Below are 23,700 nucleotides of genomic sequence, written 5' to 3'. Positions count from 1 at the left end.
TTTTTGTGGTCAGAGAATATTTATGTTTCCTGATGTCTCAAGAGCCACTCAGGCTAAGAGGAGACACTTCCTCTCCTTGAAAAGTAAATTGCTAGTTTTTTCCTAAAATTGGAGCTAGTTTTTTCCTAAAATATCCTAGTGTATGTTATGTTACTTTTCAAGGAAATAGATTTAGTTTCTCTGATCCACTACATTCTTACAAGATAAAAATGTAGAAGGTGGTAATTTAGATGGTTAAAAGAAATTAAACACTCTCTCTCCTCTTAATTCTCTTTATGATATTTATTTAAATTGATCTCTCCCCCAATTATTGGATGTAATTGAGATACAAGATGCTGTTTATGTATGTAATTTACTTTTATGTTATGTTAATCTTATGGTATCAATATTACTTATGTTATATTTTTGTTTAAAAATCTTCTTTTTTGAATGAAAATTGAATAAAGAATAAATTAAAAAAAAAAAAAAGCATGAGGCTTTCCAGCTTTCTCTTTTCTTTCCCAATTTCTCTGAAACCACCTCCCTCATTATCTCATAAGAGCATAAGAACATAAGATATGCCATACTGGGTCAGACCAAGGGTCCGTCAAGTCCAGTATCCTGTGCCAACAGTGGCCAACCAAGTCACAAGTACCTGGCAAGTAACCAAACATTAAATAAATAGATCCCCAGCTACTAATCCTTATTGATTAATAGCAGTGTAGGGACTTCTGATCTAGGTACTTATCCAAACCTTTTTTAAACCTGATTACACTAATTGCCATAACCACATCCTTTGACAATGAATTCCAGAGCTTAATTATGCATTAAGTTAAAAAGAATTTTCTCTGATTTGTTTTAACTGAGCTACTTGCTAACTTCATGGAGTGCCCCCTAGTCCTTGTATTATCCGAAAGAGTAAATAACCGATTCACATTTACCCGTTCAAGTCCTTTTATGATCTCACAAATATTACTCCCATCCCTCTTGTAGCAGGAGGATAATTATCGAAGGAAGTTGCCCAAGTAATGAATCGGTTACCCTGGGCTGAAAACAGCTCTCCCCTCAGCAGCGAAAAGTCTGCTGGCAAAGCACCCACAGTCCCTACCAGTCTTGAATTTTCAAAGTGAAACTCTGTAGGGAGTACAGAATACCCACAGATTGGCAAACTGGAGGCGGGCTTTGTATATTGCCTTCAAGTTTTTCATCTGGCTTTCCCTTAATTATTGTATATCTCTTGCTTTTTTGCCCATTGATGTAGATGTCTTGGATAGAAGCACCAATATAGAAATATGTAGAAGGATGTGATTGATATCTTTTTTCATTTCACAGGCTGCCATGGTCCATACAACAGAGACTATTCGTATTCGTTATTTTTTAGACCTCTTAGTGTCTAAGAAGTGGCCCGTGATGTTGGTGGGAAATGCAGGAACAGGAAAGTCAGTCCTGATGGGCGATAAACTGCAGAGTCTCAATACTGATGATTATGTAATACAGGCTGTCCCATTTAACTTCTACACCACCTCAGCTATGTTGCAGGGTAAGCTGCCACAGCAAAAACAAAGAAGATATTGAGATTCAATATTACTAAAATCCTAAGAACAGATTCACATCTGCCTTTATTACTGGTTTGCAGGTGTTCTTGAAAAACCATTGGAGAAGAAAGCAGGTAGAAATTTTGGCCCTCCAGGCACAAAGAAGCTTATATTTTTTATTGATGACATGAACATGCCTGAAGTGGACAAGTATGGAACAGTGGCACCTCATACTCTGATCAGACAACACATGGATCATGGGCATTGGTAAACAGCTTGTTGAGTTATTTTTCTTTCTTTTCATCATGAAATGTGTAAGCACGGGCACCACTGCAAGGTCACCATTACTTTTTATGCCCTGCTAACTGTTGGAGGATAACTCAGAAATCTCATGTGAAGTCAAGACACTATTCCAGTGGTTCCCAACCCTGTCCTGGGAACCCCCCAGCCAGTCAGGTTTTCAGGATATCCTCAATGAATATGCATGACAGAAAATTTGCATGTTATGGAGGCAGTGCATGCAAATTTTCTCTCATGCATATTCATCATGGATATCCTATAACCTGAGTGGCTGGGGGGGTCCCCAGGTCAGGGTTGGGAACCACTGCTCTATTCTATTTTATGTATTGACTGGTGTGAACCTATTGAAAGACAGAAGATTAAAGTTTAGAAATAAGTATGGACTGTATTTCTCCAAAGCTAAACATTTGAAATTGTCACACCGAGTCATGATCTTTCATTTCTGGCTGGAAGGAACTTCCAAGCTCTATTTTATGAGACATGTTATTACAACCACTGGAAACCAAACACAAGATTTTTTTGCTACTTTAATGGAAAGTCATGTAAGAGATAATTAGTCTTTCATGGTTTATTTGGCATTTATAATATATAAAATAAGGTTCAAGTTCATGAAAGGAGAACAGAATGTTTACATCTTTCTAGAGGTGGATATTAATTTTTATTATAGCAGCATAAAATGCACAATGGTTTTATATATGTCTCGCCCAGAGGACTTCAGTGAAGATTGCTGCCTGAGAAGTCACAAGCTGCAGCTGCTCTTGGGGGTCATCTGCTTTCTTTTGCAGTATTTGCAACTCTCCAATTCTTAACTTTTTTTCTGACTGAGATACTTAATTATAGGTTTTTGCTGTGATTCAAGACTGTTGTCAGTGTAAGGGAGTCCTAGTATGTTGGCGAAATATGTCTGGGGACTTCGGGACAAAACAAAGATCTCTGAAAAGAAAATGGCAGAGAATGACTTCCTGATGCTGGCATTCAAAGACGACTTGATCAAGGAAATCTCTAAAAATGTCTCGGCAATCATGGATGACCAACTTAATAAGTTTCAGGCTGCCTTGGAAGAGATAAAGGAGAGTGTCGAATGACAAACAAATAAAATTGACAACACTGATCAGAGGTTGGCAGTACAAGAAGTAACAACAGAAAATTTAGCTATGCAATTAGATGCACTGAAAGGGGAAAATGCTAAGCTCTTGGCCTTTATGGAAGACCAAGTGAACAGAGCAAGGAAGAACAATATTAGACTTACTGGCTTATCAGAACAGGTCAAAGACATGCGTTTGATTCACTTGGTACTGATTTGGCTGTCAGAAACCTTATGATTGTCACTGAAGAAGGAGACGGTATTTGTGGCTAGTAAGATGGGTTCGTGCCCCAGACCTGTTATGACTAGAATATTTAATTATGCACTGAGAGCAAAAATGATGCAGGCGTATAAGAAGAAGGGCAATCTTGAGTACCAAGGTAATGAACTCTAATTATTCAATGACTATTTGGCTCAAGTCTCTTCTTCTTGGAGGGCCTTAAATCCAATTTTCAAGAGGCTTATTCAGAAAGGTATCAGATTCACTGTTGTGTTCCTAGCTAAACTTCAAGTTTTTTGTGCAGTCCTCCTACTAAGGAGGACATTGATCACTTCCTAGTAACACTTGTGACCTAATTTTTTGGTCTGCTTGAGTTTCTGGACTATTTGATATAGTGCACTTTTTCAATTTCTGCATGATTAGTTCTCCAGTTTTTGATTGGGAAGAACTTGGAGTTTACTGCTCTGGAGAGCATATATAATGTTTTTGTTGATGGACATTGGAATGGGTCCACTCCTGTTTTGTTTTTTGATAATTGCTCCTTGACTGGATTAATTCATTGAAGTTTATTCTAATGTTATGATTTGACTGAGTGCTTTTTCTCCTTTTTATGTCTACCTATAATTTTCAAGGTTTTCTTGGTATTATGAATACCGGATTATGACTACTCATTTGAAACTCTTGGTTTGTATGTGATGGCTTAGCAGAAAATGAGTTTGTTTGTTTTTTTTACCTGTATGGAATATGAGTGATATCTTCCTGGAGTATCTTTTGATTTTATGGACTCTATTGTCCTTGCTAATAGACTCTCTTTTAATGACTGCACATTTTGCAAGATTCTCAGCTGATGGTTTCTACTAAGGCTAGCCTGAGTTGTCTATTTCTGCGATTTTTACTATTTAGGATCCTATTATATGGTCCATAAGATTCAGACCTTTATATTAGTGTCATGTTCTTGGACCTTTCTCCTTTCTTTTCAGATTGGTTCTTTCTGTTTTGAACTTCATGCTCTACTACTTTGCTTTGTGGCTGAATTTGTATGGGTATGATAAGTGGCTTTATTTTTGTTTGACAGCATTTCATTCCATGGAGAGTAACTTCTTTTATGACCCTTAGGATGAGCTTCCTGCCACACACAAAATATACAGAAGGAAGGATGTTACAGTCTCTTGGAAGATTTAGATGGATAATGTTTAGGACTGTCTGTGTCTTTTTGGTGTGTATGCTTCTGTGTGCTTGATCTTCTTTATAAGGGTAACTTGGTTCTATTTGACTGGGATGCCTGTGCTCGGGGGCATCCTGGTCTGTTTTCCTATACATATTTCTCATTTATTAGGCCTTTATCCTTTTCATTATGTCTGAAATAAATATATTTTCTTTGAATGTTAATGGAATTCATTTCGCTGTTAAACGGAAAAAATTAATAACTTTCTTTAGGAAACCTAAAGTGCAAATTGTTTTCTTTCAGGAAACTCACTTAAATAATGTTGAACATATGTGGGTGCCGTGACCGAGCCTGCTCACCTTGCCATCCCCTCGACCAGTGCCAGCCTCTGCTCCTCCACCAGCTCCCAGCGCCCCCAACGCTCAACGCAGCCTGCCCCAACTTCCTCTTCACTCCAGGCCTCACAGCGAGCTCCCGCTGGGGCTCCGCATCTTCGGCCTCCTCTGCCCCGCCCCTAGGTGCCCACGCGGCCAAGGTCATTGTGTTTAAAGGGCCAAGTGAGGAAAACCGAACAAGTCACGAAGTGATGACATCACCGCTTAGCCCTATTTAAAGCAAGGCCCTGTACCCAGGACCTCGCCTTGGCAATCGGGTCAACACCATTGGTATAGTAGTTTGCCTTCCTGCGTTCCAATGTCTCCTTGTTCCAGCATCTCCGTGTTCCTGAGTCTTCGTGTGTTCCTGTGTCCTTCCCAGGTAGTACCTTCCCAGACTGTTCTCTGGTACTGACCTCTGCCTGCCTGACCTCTGTCTGCTGCCTGGAACTGACCTCTGCCTGGCTGACCATTCTCTTGTCCACTGCCTGGAACCTCCCTCTGCCTGCCTGACCATTCTCCTTGTTTTCTGCCTGGAACTGACCCTCGCGTGCCTCGACTACGCTCAGACTGACCTTGGTATTTGACCCCTGCTTTGGCTGACCACTTCTGGACTGATACTCTGGCTCTGACCCTTGCACTTCACTCGGACACTCTCTTCTGGCCTACAGTGACTACCAGACCAACCTGCTTGGAATCTACCCGCGGCCTTCACCTGACTAGACCCGCAGGCGCTGCCTGTCTCGCCCAGAGGACCTCCCTGAACTCTTCCCTCTCTGAGGTATCTGGAGCTTCCAGTTTGGGTCTAGTCCATCCGTTCAGCACCAGCCGTGCACCCTTGCTCGTAGTGGGCACACCTCTCTGCTACATCTCCGGGAGATCACCTGAGGCCCACCTAAGTCCAGGCGGTCCAGGTACCTGCGGAAACCCCGTACTGTTATTGGCGAAGCTCCAGCTAGCCTCTGTCTCCTCGTGTGCTCCGCCTCCTGGTGGTAGGTGCTCTCTGGATCCGACCGGAGGGCCGTATCAATCCTGCACCAGGCCAAGGGTCCATCTCCAGCGCAACAGGTTGGACATACTGTATTTTCCTCTTATACCTGTAGACAGAGAAGGGTTGCCATCCTTTTTCACAAGAATGTATGTTTTCAATAGGAAAAGGTTATCACAATCCTGGAGTAGCGTTTTGTTTCAATTACTGGAATACTGTGTCATAAAAAATATGTATTTTGTAACATATTTATTTATTTATTTATTTATTTATTTAAATGCTTTTAAAATATACCGACATTCATAGGACATATCATGCCGGTTCACAAACAACATTGGAAAGGAGGAAGAGGAAATTACAAATAACAGGGAGGGGGGAGGTGGAGCAGGAAGGAAAAAGGAGAGGATGGGGGCCAGGTGACAGCAGGCGCAGAAGTTGCAGGAAGGAGAAAGGTAGTGAAGTGTTAGGAGAGAGAGAAATTGATAGGAACTGTGTTAAAAACTGAGAATAAAAATTAACAAATTTACAAAATCAGCAGTCAGAAGTAAATTTTATATTGGCTACACCTGGCCACATGTGTAAATCCTGGTATGTGCCGAAATGCCAGGTCTCTCCAAAGGCGTGGGCTGGGGAGTGGGGTATGGGCAGGGAGAGGTGGAGGTGGGCCAGGACAGTGCCATTCGACGCTGTCCTGGGGAAGCATGTGCCGGCAGCCGGCCAGCTCACGGAGATTACTTCTGCTCCAGAGGAGCAGTAAGTACTAAAATAAAAAAGTTTGGGGATAGTTAGGTTAGGTTAGGGGGCAGGGAGGAGAGGGGAAGAGGGAAGAAGTTTAGGTAGGAGGTTGGGAAGTTCCATCCCAGTCCGCTCCTTAATTGCGCGCGTGCTGCTTTTAAAATCGACCCCTCAATGTTTATGACCATTTGTTTTCTCTTGGCTATTAATTTTGTTGCATCAGTTCCCAGATTATTTGTTGAGCTTGGGGGGTGATTTCACTTCTCTTGCTATCTTCTATTGATGCGAAACTGCCTTGTCTGAGTGATAGTTCTTCCCATATGATTGGAGTGTCATTTCTTATGAAAGAGCTTCAATTGCTGGATGTTTGGTGAGCAATGCACCCAGGGGAACAGGATTACTCTTTAGATTCTGATTCTTATGGCTGCTATACTTAGATTGATTTTTTTTTTTTATTTCCCCTTCTATTTTTTCTACAGTCATTATACATGAACATAGGTGTTTTCTCCCTTTCAGATCATGCACCCATTTCTCTTTGTTTGCAGTTGGGGGCTCTTGTAACATGGGCTTTTTAGTGGCATTTAAATCCTTATTTATATCATGATACAGAATTTAAGGAATTTCTTGCTTGTAAATGGCAGAATTATATGGAACTTAATGCCCCTAATATGAATTCCCCTGATATTTTATGGGAAGCTAGGGAAGCTGTTATGAGAGGTGAAATTATATCCTATATTACTCGCAAGAATAAGAAATCTGATGCAGAGATTTTAAGATTACGTGGAGAATTAACCAGATTTAAGTCCCTTCATATAGCTTCAATGCAGGAGGGGGTAAAGTACCAACTAACTGAAGTTAAAAGCACTTTAAATCAGCTGCTTCATTAGCGAGCCCTTCGGTCTCTTTCATCGCTTTCATTGTAAATTGTTGTGTTATGGGAATAAGACTTTTGGCCAAGATGATACATGGTGCTAGGCCAAAATACTATCTGGCTGATACTGTAAGAATTGTGGGAGAGCACAGGCGCTCTGTGTTGAGCACACCCAGCCACCCCTCCTGGTCATGCGATTGTGTATTTAAATGAGGGGTCACGCTAATAAGGAGGCACTAGGGACAATAGCACATCCCTAGCTCCTCCTTATTAATGTAGAAGTGGCTGTCAGCGGGTTCAGACAACCAATTTTACTGGCATCAGCCGAGCACACTGTACTGTATTGGCCTGTATATTTTTTCAATACGAAACAAGAAGAGTCATGTTGCTTCAGATATTAATCAAATTACGGACACTTTTGTAGAATTCTATTCCCATTTATATTCTGTTCAGACTAAAGCTGTGGAGGTTCAAAATTAATTTTTCTCCGGTTTATCTATTTCAGTATTGACTGATCAGCAGCTACAATTTATGACTTCCCCTATTTGGATTGAAGAGGTTGAGTGCACCATTCATTTTTAAAACTAGCCAAAGCACCAGGACTGAAAAGGTGTTAAGCGCAGAACTCTACAGAATTTTGGTTGCATCTATTTTCAACCTTTGCTGGAGATGTATATTTTTTGTAATACACGGTATTTCCAAAAAAAGGGAAATATCCATTCTCTAATCAATATTAGTGTTAAGAGACTGAGCATACTATAGTACTTCCCACTTTGTTTTCTACAGACCAGACAGGCTTTGAAAAGGGGTGACATGGTATCAATAATATCTAGAAATTTTTAGATGTTCTTTATACCCTGTATCCAGGTAATGAAGAGAAAGCCTTTAACAAGATAAAGTGGGACTATATGTTCTGGATTCTTGGGAAATATGTATGCATGGTTCTTTTGTGTCATGATTGCAACTGTTGTATATTTCCTCTTAAGCTAGGCTGAGAATTAATAATTTTATTTCTGAGGATTTTCCCTTATCTTGTGGAATGCACCAGGGATGCCCATTGCCTCCACTTTTATATTTGTTGACAGTGGAACCCTTGACTATTAAAATTAATAAGTCTTCTCTTATACAAGGACTTCATCTGGGAGCTTTGGAATCACACATTTGTTTATTTACAGCTATATGCTGCTTTTTTGAGTAATCTACAGTTTTCTTTATGTTATGTGTTGAATTTATTTTTATCTTTTGGTAGATTTGCAGAGTTGAAGATTAATTTTGCTAAATCAAAGGTGCTGCACAAACATCGACCCACTCCCAGGGACACGGCCATTTTATAACATACTTGCTCATATGCACAAGTTATAAAATAGCCTGGTACACACACATGTGCGCCAAATTTTAAGTGGGTGCATGCATGTGCACGTAAATCGGGGGATTTTGAAAGGGATGCGTTCCAATGCCATTCCCAGTTTTACAGTTCATCCCCAGTTTGCCCATTTAAGAGATAAATCCTCCGAACCTCCATAATTTAATAGCCTTCACTCCCCCCAGTTAGCCCTGATCCTTAAAACCCTGCAGATCAGCCAAGTTTTCTTTAACTTACACATCATCCATAGCAGAGTAAAGTTAAGTAGCAGGGGACCTCAGCAGATGCGGGATCGCATAAGTATTTATGCGCATATTTCAGGTTTATACCCTGAAATACCCATGCCGCACCCAGACCACACCCATGTCCTGCCCCTTTTTGAAAACTTTCAAGGTATGTGTGCTGTGGGAGATATGTGCTTGACGTATACCAGCCCAACTTATTCATGCAGCCCCCTAATTAATGCGCGAGCTGGGCTTTTAAAATTCACCTCAAGCTTTTATACAAATTACAAATGGTTCCCTGTTGGGTATCTAATGGAGATCTGGCATTTCTTAAAGCCATACTGATCAGTGTCTTATGGAAGGGTAAGAGGGCTCGTACTGGATTGGAGAAATTAATGATACCCAAGAACCTTGAATGTCTTAATGTTCCAGATATACGTTTTGACAATGTTGCTTGTCAGCTACGGTTCTTCTGGGAATGGTGCTTCTCCTCCTATGCTTTTTGCATTTCTAATTTGATGGCATCTAAATCTGCACCTCTGTCTCCTATAGGAACATTACATGCAGCACATGCTGATCTACCTGATAGTTTGCTGAAGTGCTGCTTGTTTTGTCTAGTGTTGTTGGCCAGGTGATTTTGCGGTCCCGGTCCCGCGACGGGGTCCGGCATTTTCCGGGCCTTCTCAGGCCTCTCCACGGCAGCGTCTCCACGAGGGAGACGCCGCCGAGCTCCGCTGCCAGACTCCACCCCCCTTAGGCATGCGCGCGAGGAGGAACCTTTTAAAGGCACAGTGGCGCGAAACCGCGGCCGGCCCCTAAGATGACGTCAGATGCTGGCAGGATATTTAAACCTGACATCTGACTGAAGACTTTGCCTTGCAACAGGGTTCACTCTTCGGAGTTACTAGTTGCCTTGCGTTCCTGTGTTCCTGCTTCAGTTCCTGTGTTCCTGCTTCAGCTCCTGTGTTCCTGCTTCAGCTCCTGTGCTCCTGATCCAGCTCCTGTATTCCTGCTTCAGTTCCTGTGTTCCTGATCCAGCTCCTGTGTTCCTGCTTCAGTTCCTTCTCCTGGTTCTGGTTCCTGATCTTCGGACTGACTCCCTGGTATCTGATCCAGTACGTCTTCTGTTCCCTTGTCTGCTGCCTGCCCCGACTTCAGACTGCTCCTACGGACTATAGCCTGCTCCGGGAGACCTCTCCTAAGCCCCAGCAGCCCGGGTCCTCACAGGCTCCTCCTGGGGGGACCGCAAGCTTCCAAGGGTGAAGTACCTGCCTGTTTTCCCGGTTCCGTGCCGCCACCCGGCCATTCTTCACAGTGGAGACTCGTTGTCCTTCTATCCACCATCCGCACGGCTGGCCCAAGGGTCCACCACTCCAGCGACAACAGTTTGCAAAGCCATGGACCCAGCAGACATCTCAGGACTGCAAGCCATTCCAGGAATGGCTCAACATCTACAACAACAGCAGCATTTTCTGGACGTTTTCGTAGCTACTGTCGAGCGGTTGGCTAACCGCTTGAATGCGGCGCCTCCCGAGGCACCACCTGTGCACCCTCAGGTACTTGTTCTGGGAGTGACTGCACTGACTCAGTTACCTGCTCCACTTCACTACTCAGGTGATGCCAAGGGCTGTAGAGGGTTTCTAAATCAGTGCTATATAAGATTTTCTCTGCTGCCAAGTCAGTTTCCTTCTGATTCAGTGAAGGTAGCCTACATTCTGTCCTTACTGGATGGAAAGGCGCTGAGCTGGGCCTCACCCATGTGGGAGCGAAACGATCCGCTGTTAAGTAACTTGCAACAATTCATAATTCATTTCAAGCAAGTGTTTGATGAGCCAGCACGGCTATCAACAGAATCGTCGGAACTTCTTCAACTTCGACAGGGGCCTCGATCCTTGGCTGATTATGCGATCGAGTTCTGCACCCTCGCCTCGGAAGTCAGGTGGCGAGACGACAGTCTGTGGGGAGTCTTCCTGGAGTGGCTGTCCATCCGCATTAAGGATGAGTTGGCAGCCAGAGACATCCCTGACGACCTTAATAGCATAATTGATTGGCTGGGCAAATTGACCGCCATCTTCAGCAAAGGGCTAAGGAGGGGCGCCCGCCGCGCAGGTCAATACCGTTGGCTCCGACCTTCTCAAGACCTATGACGTCTACACCAGGCTATTTAGAGTTCCATCCAGAGCTGTCGGCAGAGGAAGCCATGCAGCTAGGACGGACCCCTCTGACTTCAGAAGAGAGGCGACGGCGTCGAGCGTTGGGTCTATGCCTGTACTGCGGCAACAAGGGCCATTTCTTGGCTCAATGTAAGGAACGTCTGGAAAACACCAAAGCCTAGGTGAAATGGGGGAGCTACTCCTAGGCTGTTTTAATTCTGCTCCTCAATGTACGGTTCCTCTTGAGTACCCTGGAGGATCATTTTCCATACACGCTTTCATTGATTCCGGGGCAGGAGGGAACTTTATCCTGCCCGATTTGGTACAACAACTTCAGTTACCCATTCTCCCTCGTAATCCACCATTATGGATCACCTCTATCTGGGGCACAGTACTTCCAGGAGTATCTCTGCTTCCACCGCTCCCATTACACTTTGGACTGGAGTGCTGCATTCTGAAAAGCTATCCTTCCTGGTCCTGGAGAAGGCAGTGGATCCTGTAGTACTAGGATTACCGTGGCTACAAAAACACTCTCCCGTTATACATTGGGACACTTTACAAGTGGCAAGATGGAGTTCTTTCTGTTTTTGTAATTGTCTTAAGATCCCATCTCCTCGTAGGGTGGCCTTATTGAACACGTCTGTCCTACCTCCAGTTCCATATGCAGAATTTGCAGAGGTGTTCTCCAAAAAGAAAGCAGAGATTCTCCCACAGCATCGCTCCTTCAACTGTGCAATTGAACTGCTGCCCGGGACCACACCTCCCCGAGGAAGGGTATACCCACTGTCACTTCCAGAGACACAAGCAATGTCGAAATACATTTCCGTAAACCTTGCCAAGGGGTTCATCCGACCCTCCAGATCACCCGCTGGTGCGGGGTTCTTCTTCATAGGGAAAAAGGATGGCACCTTAAGACCATGGATTGACTACAGGGGCTTAAACGCCATCATTTGTCGAGATCGCTATCCCCTTCCATTGATTCCTGAGCTCCTGGACAGATTACAAGGAGCTAAGATATTTACCAAACTCGACCTTCGGGGTGCTTACAATCTGGTTCGAATTTGCCCAGGAGACAAATGGAAGACTGCCTTCAACACCAGGGACAGGCATTACGAGTACCTAGTAATGCCATTTGGTTTATGCAACACTCCGGCAGTCTTCCAAAACCTAATGAATGAGGTGCTCCGCGAGATGCTGCACTCCTCGGTTATCATATACTTGGACGATGTGCTGATTTACTCCCAAGATTTGGACTCTCATCGGCAACACATGCAACAAGTGCTATAAGTTCTAAAAGACAATCTTTACGCAAAGCTAGAAAAATGCTTGTTCGAACGAGAATCCCTTCCATTCTTGGGGTACATCGTTTCGTCTATAGGATTTCATATGGATCCTGAAAAAGTCTCGGCCATTAAGGAGTGGCCTCGTCCCACGGGAGTAAAAGCTCTACAGTGATACCTAGGATTCGCAAACTTCTTTAGACAATTCATTCCTCATTATTTCCTTAGGGTTTCATCTCTTACTGCCCTTACCAAGAAGGGAGCTGACGCCAGAGTATGGCCAAAGGCCGCCTGTCAAGCTTTTGAGGACCTAAAGAAGGCTTTCCTGCTAGACACTTGCTTACACCATCCAGACCCACAATGCCCCTTTATAGTAGAGGTGGACGCTGCCAACATAGTGGTAGGGGCAGTACTCAGTCAGACCTCCAGCAAGGGGAGGTTACTTCCATGCTCTTACTTCTCCAGGAAATACTTAGCAGCCGAACGTAACTACTAGAGATGTGAATCGTGTGCCCGATCGTTTTAACGATCAGGTTCGGATGGTGGGAGAAAAAAATCGGATCGTAAGAGATGTGAATTGGAATCGGTTCCGATTCCAATTCACATTGTTAATTTTTTAGTGAGGCCTGAGCAGATTAAAAAAACTCCACCCCGACCCTTTACAAATGACCCCTTTGCTCTCCCACCCTCCCGAACCCCCCAAAAACCTTTTATATGTACCTGGTGGTCTAGCGGGAGGTCCGGGAGCCATCCCTTCAATCATACCCTCGGTGCCGGTGCTGGAGGTTTCAAAATGGCGCCGATTGCCTTTGCCCTCACTATGTCACAGGGAGCGACGGTCGCTCCCTGTGACAAAGTGAGGGCAAAGGCGATCGGCGCCATACTGGCAGTCGATCGCCTTTGCCCTCACTATGTCACAGGGAGCAACGGTCGCTCCCTGTGACATAGTGAGGGCAAAGGCGATCGACGCCATTTTTAAACCTCCAGCACCGGCACCGGCACCGAGGGTATGATTGAAGGGATGGCTCCTGGACCCCCCACTAGACCACCAGGTACATGTAAAAGGTTTTTGGGGGGGTCGGGAGGGTGGGAGAAGTGAAGGGGTAATTTGTAAAGGGTCGGGGTGGGTTTTTTTTATCGGGCCATCGGTGCCATTTTTATCAGTGGTAGCCAAAATGGCGCCGATGGCCCGAGAGCGGGAGATCACGCCGGGACCTCCCCCCCACTGGACCACTAGGTAACTTAACATTTTGGGGGAGTTTGGGAGGGTGGGGGAGGGTAAGGAATTGGTTTTAAAGGGTCGGGGTGGGTTTAGGGGTTGTTTTGGTGTGCCGGTTTTCCCGCCCTCCCCCAAATAATTCTCGTGCCCTATTTAACGATACAATACAAATGCCCCTGATGATAAATCGGGGGCATTTGTATTGTATATCGTGCACTCTAACGATTTAGAACGATTCTAAATTTATCTGACAATAATTTTAATCGTTCAAAAACGATTCACATCCTTAGTAACTACAGCATAGGAGATAAAGAACTCCTGGCGATCAAGTTAGCTTTTGAAGAGTGGAGACAGTGGCTAGAGGGGGCGATCCATCCCATCACAGTCTACATGGATCATAAGAACTTAGAATTTCTATGTCAAGCCAACGACTAAATCCCAGACAAGCCCGTTGGTCCCTCTTCTTCAATCGCTTTAATTTCACTCTTCGCTATAGACCAGCAACCAAGAATATCCAAGCGGATGCCTTGTCCAGAACCACCGAACAAGAGGGAGAGGGGGACTCACCCCAGTACATCCTGGATCCAGCAAAAGTCAACATAGCAAGCACGAGTTTAAATCCCTTGGGCAAAACAGTGGTCTCACGGCAGTTAGGAAAGAAGGTATTACTATGGGCTCATGACTCCCTTACCGGGGGACACGCTGGTCGGGAACGAACATTGGAACTCCTGACCCACTATTACTGGTGGCCTCGGATGAGGCACAATGTTCATATCTATGTCAGTTCCTGCCCTACCTGTGCCAGACAGAAGCCCTTGCCGGGGTAACCATGGGGACTTCTGCAACCTTTGCCTATCCCCATAGAACCCTGGACACATCTAGTCACGGACTTTGTGGTTGATCTGCCATCTTCAGAGGGAAAGACAGTCATTTGGGTCACAGTGGACCGTTTCTCCAAGATGGCTCAATTCATCCCACTTCCCAAGCTACCATCAGCACTGGAACTGGCTCAACTCTTCACACAGCATATCTTTCGGGTGTATGGCCTACCGCAGAATATAGTCTCAGACAGAGGACCGCAGTTCACTGCCCGATAATGGAGGGCATTGTGTAAGAAATTTGGAGTCCAGTTAAATCTGACCACGGCCTTCCATCCTCAAAGCAATAGACAGACTGAGCGCATGAATCGCTCTTTGAAAACCTTCCTTCGCACCTTTGCTACTAAAAAACAGGATAATTGGGTAACATTACTGCCGTGGGCCGAATTCCCCTATAATAATCATACCCATTCGGTCACAGGGAAGTCTCCCTTTCAAGTAGTTTACGGTAAGCAACTCAAGCCACCGTTACCTCTGCCAGTAACCGTTCCATCACCAGCAGCTCAACTGTCAGCTCAACAGCTGCATAACCTCTGGAACTCCATTCAGAACAAACTATCAAAGTCGGCGAAGTCCGCAAAAGAATATGCCGACCGGCATCTTTGACCAGCGCTGGTGTTTCTCCCAGGTGACAGAGTCTGGTTAAGCACCAAGAATATACATCTTCGGTTACCATCCAAGAAATTGGCTCCTAAGTTCTGTGGACCATTCAGTGTTGCAGAGAGAGTCGGGATGGTTTCCTATCGCCTACGTCTTCCCACTACATTGTGAATTCACAATGTGTTTCATGTCTCCTTACTTAAACTAGTAATTCTTTCTAGGTTTCATCGTAGACCGCCAGATCCGACAGAGACTCCTGCCACTGATGGAGCAACGTATCAAGTTCGAGAGGTCCTGGATGTACGATTTCATCACCGTCGATGGGAATACTTGCTAGCCTGGGAGGGATGCGGTCCTGAAGAGAACACCTGGGAGCCCACTCTTAACATCTTGGACAAATCTTTTCTGCAACAGTTTCACCTGGACCACCCTGGTAAATCAGGGCCTCTGAGGAGGGGGCGTAAGAGGGGGGGTACTGTTGCAGTCCCGGTTGCTGAACACGCGACCGGGTCCTTATTTCTTGTCTGCCTTAAGTCCCGCGATGGGGTCCGGTGTTTTCCGGGCCTTCTCAGGCCTCTCCACGGCAGCGTCTCCACGAGGGAGATGCCGCCGAGCTCCGCTGCCAGACTCTGCCCCCTTAGGTACGCACGCGAGGGGGAGCCTTTTAAAGGCACAGTGGTGCGAAACCGCAGCCTACCCCTAAGATGACATCAGACGCCGGCAGGATATTTAAACCAGGCGTCTGATTGAAGACTTTGCCTTGCAACAGGATTCACTCCTCGGAGTTACTAGTTGCCTTGCGTTCCTGTGTTCCTGCTTCAGTTCCTGTGTTCCTGATCCAGCTCCTGTGTTCCGGCTTCAGTTCCTTCTCCTGGTTCTGGTTCCTGATCTTCGGACTGACTCCCTGGTATCTGATCCGTTACGTCTTCTGTTCCCTTGTCTGCTGCCTGCCCCGACTTTGGACTGTTCCTACGGACTATAGCCTGCTCGGGGAGACCTCTCCTAAGCCCCAGTGGCCTGGATCCTGATAGGCTCCTCCTAGGGAGACCGCGGGCTTCCAAGTGTGAAGTACCTGCCTGGTCTCCCGGCTCCGTGCTGCCACCCGGCCATTCTTCACAGCGGAGACTCGCTGTCCTTCTATCTACCATCTGCACGGCCGGCCCAAGGGTCCACCACTCCAGCGACAACAAGCGCTATGTCTGTAAATGATGGGGTTCCTCACGAAAAATTTCTGGGGTTTTTTCCCCTCGTGGGCAATTTATACTTTATTCCTGTTTTAGAGGGTGGGATTTTTAATGCATGGCGAACAAGAGATATCTTTGACATTTCTTCATGTTATTGTTTAGCGACCAACAGTGTGTTTTCCTTTGAAAAAATGCAAGAATATATGGACTACAACACTCATGTTTCTATGCATATCTACAGGCATGCCATTATATTCTACACCTTTTGAAGGATTCTGAGGATGTGTTCAATGTGGATTCTTTGATTGATACTCTTCACTCTGTTGGAGAAAAGAGAAATTATCTTGGTGGTACAAGTTTTGTTTATATATTTTTAAGCTTGAGATTTTATTGGACTTGGCTCAATACTGGTCTCAAACTCGGGATGGAAGTGGTACCTTTTGACATTCAGAAATGTTTTGATCACTGTTCACAAATGTCTTTAGATTCCAAATATCAAGAAATGTATACTAAAATATTGTATCATAGCTATATAGATAATGTTAAAGCCTGTCAGTTTTGTTTGGCAAAGTCCGATTTATGTAATAAATGTAAAATGTATAGGGGGTCCTTTATTCACAAAAGATTGTTATGTCATAAGATTTTTTCTTTATGCAATGCGTTCTTATCCATAATTGAATCAGTAACTCATGTTCGACCTTCGTTTGATAACGACATCACTTAAGTGTAAAACATTGATAAGACAGGCGAAGAGAGAATTTGAAATGAAGTTGGCCATAGAGGCAAAAACTCATAATAAAAACTTTTTAAAATATATCCGAAGCAAGAAACCTGTGAGGGAGTCTGTTGAACCATTAGATGACTGAGGGATTAAAGGGGCTCTTAGGGAAGATAAGACCAATGCAGAAAAACTAAATGAATTCTTTGCTTCCGTGTTTACTATTTACTATGTTGGGGAGATACCGGTTTCGGAGATGGTTTTCAAGGATGATAAGCCAGATTGACAAACTAAAGAGTAGCAAATCACCTGGACCGGATGGTAAGCATCCTAGGGTACTGAAGGAACTCAAAAATGAAATGTATGAATTATTTGTTAAAATTTGTAACCTATCATTAAAATCATTATTGTACCTGAAGACTGGAGGATGGCAAATGTAACCCCAAAATTTAAAAAGGGCTCCAGGGGCAACACAGGAAACTATAGACCAGTGAGCCTGACTTCAGTGCCAGGAAAAATAGTGGAAACTATTCTAAAGATCAGAATCGTAGAGCATATAGAAAGACATGGGTTAATGGAACACAGTCAACATGGATTTACCCAAGGGAAGTCCTGCCTAACAAATCTGCTTCATTTTTTTGAAGGGGTTAATAAACCTGTGGATAAAGTTGAACCGGTAGATGTAGTGTATTTGGATTTCCAGAAGGCATTTGACAAAGTCCCTCATGAGAGGCTTCTACAAAACCTAAAAAGTCATGGGATAGGAGGCAATGTCCTTTCGTGGGTTACAAACTGGTTAAAAGACAGGAAACAGGGAGTAGGATTAAATGGTCAATTTTCCCAGTGGGAAAGGGTAAAGAGTGGAGCGCCTCAGGGATCTGTACTTGGACCGGTGCTTTTCAATATATTTATAAATGATCTGGAAAGGAATACAACGAGTGAGTTTATCAAATTTGCGAATGATACAAAATTATTCAGAGTAGTTAAATCACAAGTGGATTGTGATACATTACAGGAGGACCTTGTGAGACTGGAAGATTGGGCATCCAAATGGCAGATAAAATTTAATGTGGACAAGTGCAAGGTGTTGCATATAGGGAAAAATAACCCTTGCTGTAGTTACATGATGTTAGAATCCATATTAGGAGCTACCACCCAGGAAAAAGATCTAGGCATCATAGTGGATAATACTTTGAAATCATCGGCTCAGTGTGCTGCAACTGTCAAAAAAGCAAACAGGAATTATTAAGAAGGGAATGATTAACAAAACAGAAAATGTCATATTGCCTCTGTATCGCTCCTTGGTTAGACCGCACCTTGAATACTGTGTTCAATTCTGGTCGCCGCATCTCAAAAAAGATATAGTTGCAATAGAGAAGGTACAGAAAAGGGCAACCAAAATGATAAAGGGGATGGAACAACTTCCCCATGAGGAAAGGCTGAAAAGGTTTGGACTGTTCAGCTTGGAGAAGCAATGGCTGAGGGGGGATATGATGGAGGTCTTTAAAATCATGAGAGGTCTTGAACGAGTTGATATGAATCGGTTATTTACACTTTCAGATAATAGTAGGCTAGGGGGCACTCCAAGAAGTTAGCAAGTAGCACATTTAAGACTAATCGGAGAAAATTCTTTTTCACTCAACACACAATTAAGCTCTGGAATTTGTTGTCAGAGGATGTGGTTAGTTTAGTTAGTGTAGATGGGTTCAAAAAAGGTTTGGATAAGTTCTTGGAGGAGAAGTCCATTAGCTGCTGTTAATAAAGTTGACTTAGGGGATGGCCTCTGCTATTACTGGCATCAGTAGCATGAGATCTTCTTGGTGTTTGGGTACTTGCCAGGTTCTTGTGGCCTGGTTTGGTATCTGTTGGAAACAGGATGCTGGGTTTGATGGACCCTTGGTCTGACCCAGCATGGCAATTTCTTATGTTCTTATGTTCTATTACTGGGTTCCCTTAAATTTAGCTTGGCAGCTGTAATGATTACATGAAATTTATGTATGTGGCCTGTTGATTACTTTTTTCTTTCTTCTCAAATTATGGTCACAACCTGAAGCTCCTCCTTCTTCATACTGGTTTACCCTCATGTCCAGATCCAGCACGAGCATTAGGCAGGACTAGGCATCTGCCTAGGTTGCTGAATGTTGGTGGGGTACTGTAGGTGTAGAGGTGCAAGAACACCATTTTTCAAATATGTGAAGGAGGGATGAGCACGGTAGCGGCATGTGAATGGAGTTAGTTTGTCGAGCGGGAGTAATGGATGGAGGTGTGAGATACGCAAGTTTGGCAGTTTGGGGTAGGAGAGAGAGAGAGAGAGAGAACATCATGTGACATGATGACATCACCGCCTAGGATGGCTGCCGACCCTTGCACTGGCACTGCTCATGTCTCATTGGATGCATATTGAACAACTGAATGCTTTATATATACTATAACAAAGCTTGGTCTACATTTTTTGAACTGTTACCATCTTCCCGGAAGAGCCATTTCAGATGTTTAGAATTCCATACAAATTGGGTAGAATCATAATGTTCCATGATGTTTGGGATGGATGTATGACTGTCTTGTGTTTATGTATTGTGACACTTGTGTTACTATTTGTAGATACTGCCAAAGAGGTAAATGTGAATAGTGTTGTTAAGCAGTTCTTGAAGTGTTTTGTATTTGCTCATTCCCTGTATGGATTTTGTACTTTGAGTTTCTCTGAAGAATGTGATTCACATTTCTATAAATAAATATTAAAATAAAAAAGATGCAGTCTCCCTAATCGGGTAATCTGAGAGAAGAGCCCTAATCCAGTTCACTACATTTCAGCACAGCCTTGTTCAGATCTAACAAACGGAATGCTCAATAGTTCTTGTGCTAGCACAGAATTCTTTGCTGGCTAGTGCTTAAGAATAGCTGGGTGAATGGGGTGGATTTACCTATAGCCAATAGGTCCCTGGCTGGGCATAGTCCAACCCAGAGTACCTGAGAAAGTAACACTACAGCTTCCCCAATTCCTCACAGGTAGAATAGCTTTCTTTGCAGAGCTCCTGTCCATCACTTCCACAGCCAGTGATTGAAAACCCCCACTGCCCTAACAAAAAGCTTGTGCAAGGATGAGATCAGCAAGTACTGCAAAGTTAATGGAGTGGCTGGGCTGAACTGAGCTTCCTTAAAAGTCCTATGAAAAGTCATGTGTGTGAAGAGAAATCCAAAGCCTTTTCATCATCAAGACTTCATGCATAAGCATATGCTCCCAAAGTTTATATTGACTGGAGATTACCACAATCTACTAGCATACGATTGATGGGTTTCCAATATGATTTCTTAGCTGGTATATGTATGCAGATTCTCACATGGATGACAACCGAAATTGAAAAACATCTGGCAAATGGAATTGTACCTCATGACTGGATACAAAGTTTGTCAAGGCCACAAGCTCAGCAAGTTTATGTCCAGCTGTACCAGCTAAATTGTAAGGTAAAGACAGATTGCTCGATATGAAGAATGATAGCAGCTTCTTCTACTTACTGCAATTCTCAATGGGGTCCCCTCATGGCTCAATTTCCCTCTTGTGTTGCTTGAGCCTGTACTTAGTTTGGTTCAGTTACATACTCCTTTTTAGGGTGACTGGCTTATCCCTAAGATTGCATCTAGGGTTCATAACCCAGCCCTCTCCCCCAAATAAAAAATCAACCATAGATACAATCCTTCTGTGATAGTAGCAAAAAGAAACTTGTGTTTGATTTCCAGTGGCTTAGTACCATCTAGTTACAGGACACAAAGGAACTGAGGGAAAACACGAGCCACAACAATATAGAAACTACTGCACATAAGCTGTGAAAAGCTTTTACCCTTTTCTGGAAAAATCTACAAGAATCCATCTAGTCTATGCTGAGCGTGATCATATGACCCATGTGTGTGACTATGGTAAACTACTGTCCTCAGAACAACTGTTGTGTGTAAGCATCTTTGCTTTCTTCACATACTGCATTTCCACAGATCCAACTGATTTCTAGCTTTACCCTTCTTCCTCACCACTTAAGATCATCTATGTGTCCATGAACATTTTTTTTAAGTTTTTTATTAAGCATAACACGTTATACAGAGAACTACTGTAGTAAGTATAACCTACTGTATACATGTTGTATAGCAAAGTAACAGTAATGTATGAACAACATAAATAGCCATTGACCAAGAGTTAACAATTGCAGCTGAAATATGTCTTAGTCTCTTAGGAGTTATTCACATATAGATTTTTCAAATCTATTTTCTCCCCCTCCCCCTTATACTCCCCCCTCCCCCCCCCCCCCCAAGACTGCTAGATTATTACGGATGTAGGCATGAATTACAGAATCCAGTTATTATGCCTTTCCAATGGTGACATGATTATTGCTATCATGTATTAAACCTGAGGGTACATCATTGTCTGCTTGCTGTCTGGCACAAGAATTATTTTTCCATATGCAATATGCTTTCCAAGTATTTTCAAACTTATGTATGCATTTATTTTTATGTGCCATTATTTTGGCCAATAAATACATCTTATCAACTCTTTGTTGTATTTCTTTTTGGATTGGTACTCTAGGGGCTTTCCATGCACTTGCTATTTCACACCTTGTAGCGGTAAGGATGTGATATACTATTCTATTGTTTTCTATTGATAGTTCCTTAATCTTAGTACCTAGTAATGCTTGGGCTGGCGTGATCAGAGGTACCCCTTCCACCATCTCTCCCAGCCATTTGAATATCTCTCCCCTTACCCCTTTGATATCCACGCAGTCCCACCACATGTGCAGGTATGTGCCATCTTCGTTACAGTTCCTCCAAGAGTCACTGGAGAAAGAAGGTTGTATGCGATGTAGTTTTTGTGGATACATGTATCACCGGTATAATAGTTTAAAAGAGTTTTCTATCAGATGGGCTGCTATGTAGCCCTTCCCTATATCTTGAAAGATGTCCTTCCAGTCCCTGACTAACATATCTATTGAGAGATCTTTCTCCCAGGCCTTCACATGAGTTGCTTTCAGTTCCTCATTTTGTCCCAATCGATTGTAAAGAACTGAGAGTAATTTCAGTGTTTTATCTGCATTTTTGCATAATGCTTCAAAATAAGAGGGCCCTTGCTGCAATTGGATTCCAATCATAGAGGTAAGGGCAAAATGTCACAATTGAGCATAGGGAAAAATCGCGGACTCTGGTAAGTCATATTGTCGTTGGAGATCTGGAAAAGACCATAGCCCTTTTGTACTCCAGACTTGCACCCACGTCTTGATCCCCTGATCCCTCCATACTTGAAAAGCCGGATTCTCGAATCCTGGCTTAAAGGTGTTATTTGTGTATAAGCTGGAACTTGCATGATATACTCTCGTCCCCCGTAATCGGGCCCCCTGTTGTAACCAAAGTTCCAAGGAGATATTAATAGATGGGGTAGTAATGTTTTGGGATCTTTGACCCACGTGGATGCCAAAGCAAACTGGGTAGTGGCACCTGTCCGAAAAGTTCTTGGCTAGTCTGAACCCACTTCTTGGGTTGTTGATTCCTGTGCCAGTCCACTAATTTTTTAAACTGAGCCGCTAAATAATACCTTCCCACGTCTGGAACCTTAAGCCCTCCATGTGCCTTGATTTCGTATGGGACCCTCCTTGCCACCCTTGGTCGCTGTCCGGCCCAAATAAAAGTCATGCATCTCTTCTGCCACAAGTTCAGTTGAATAGGCAGAATCTTAATAGGTAAGGTTTGGAAAAGATATGAGTTTGGGTATCAGTATCATTTTTACCACTGTGATATGACCCAGCCAGGATATGTGATAGCGACTCCATCCTTCCATGGCCTTAGTCATTTTAGACCATAGAGGGGAATAGTTTATATGGAACAGATCCTGGGTCACGCTAATTATTACTCCCAGATATTTAATCTGGGTTTTTGCCCATTGAAATTGGAACTGCGGCTGTAGGCATTTTTCCTCGCTTGGAGGGATGCTAATATTGAGAACCTCAGATTTCTCCCAATTAATACGAAACCCCGATACCCCACTAAAGACCTCAAGTTCCTGGGAAAGCCGTGTCAGGGACACTTGTGGGTTGGTCAAGGTAATCAGAATATCATCAGCGAATAGAGAAATTTTCAAAGTCACTTGTCCTGTCGTTATTCCTGTGATACTTGTATTGCGCCTAATGCATATTGCAAAGGGCTCTAGGAACAGGGCAAACAGCAAGGATGACAAGGGACAGCCCTGCCTAGTCCCTCTCTCTACCATAAAGGTAGACGAGTATCCCCCATTTATCTTGATACAAGCTCTGGGAGTGTTATATAGTTGTCTCAACCATTGAAGAAAATGGCTCCCAAATCCCATCCTCTCCAGAGTTTTAAACAGATATGGCCAATGCACCATATCAAAGGCCTTTTCAGCATCTACTGATAGGGCTAAGGTAGGTATATTATATTTTTTCACATACCATATGTTATCCAGTATTTTATGAATATTGTCCACCGCTGTCCTCCCCGGTATAAACCTGGCATGGTTTGGGTGAACCAGGGTCCATAAACATTTTCAATTCTGAAACTGTTTTGTCCCTACCACTTCCAGTGGGATATTGTTTTATGCATCCACAACCCTTTCTAAAAATGCTAGTAAAGCAAATCAGGTGATGTACTTTAATCCAGTATCTGATTCTGCATAGTTTTTAAGTCCAAGATGTCACATCACAGTTTAAAACACTATTATTTATTTTTCTATACTGATATTCGATTTGACATATTTCACCGGTTTACATACAACAGGATGTCTAAGGCAGGCCTTATAATGACATGATACAATATAACAGATTAACTGAGTACATATAACT

General features: G+C 43.5%; 1 protein-coding gene across 1 annotated transcript in view; it reads left to right on the top strand.

The window, feature by feature from the left end:
* Positions 1-23,700, top strand: part of DNAH17 (dynein axonemal heavy chain 17) — a 1,486,981-nt gene that overhangs the window by 1,057,624 nt on the left and 405,657 nt on the right. The window contains exons 46-47 of the mRNA XM_029599137.1: positions 1,312-1,519; positions 1,616-1,781. Of these exons, the coding sequence (XP_029454997.1) occupies positions 1,312-1,519; positions 1,616-1,781 (374 nt within the window). The remainder of the gene's footprint in view (positions 1-1,311; positions 1,520-1,615; positions 1,782-23,700) is intronic.

This window comes from Rhinatrema bivittatum, chromosome 4, assembly GCF_901001135.1.
Source record: "Rhinatrema bivittatum chromosome 4, aRhiBiv1.1, whole genome shotgun sequence".
Lineage (NCBI taxonomy): Eukaryota > Metazoa > Chordata > Amphibia > Gymnophiona > Rhinatrematidae > Rhinatrema > Rhinatrema bivittatum.
This window is presented reverse-complemented; position numbering and strand designations above follow the sequence as displayed.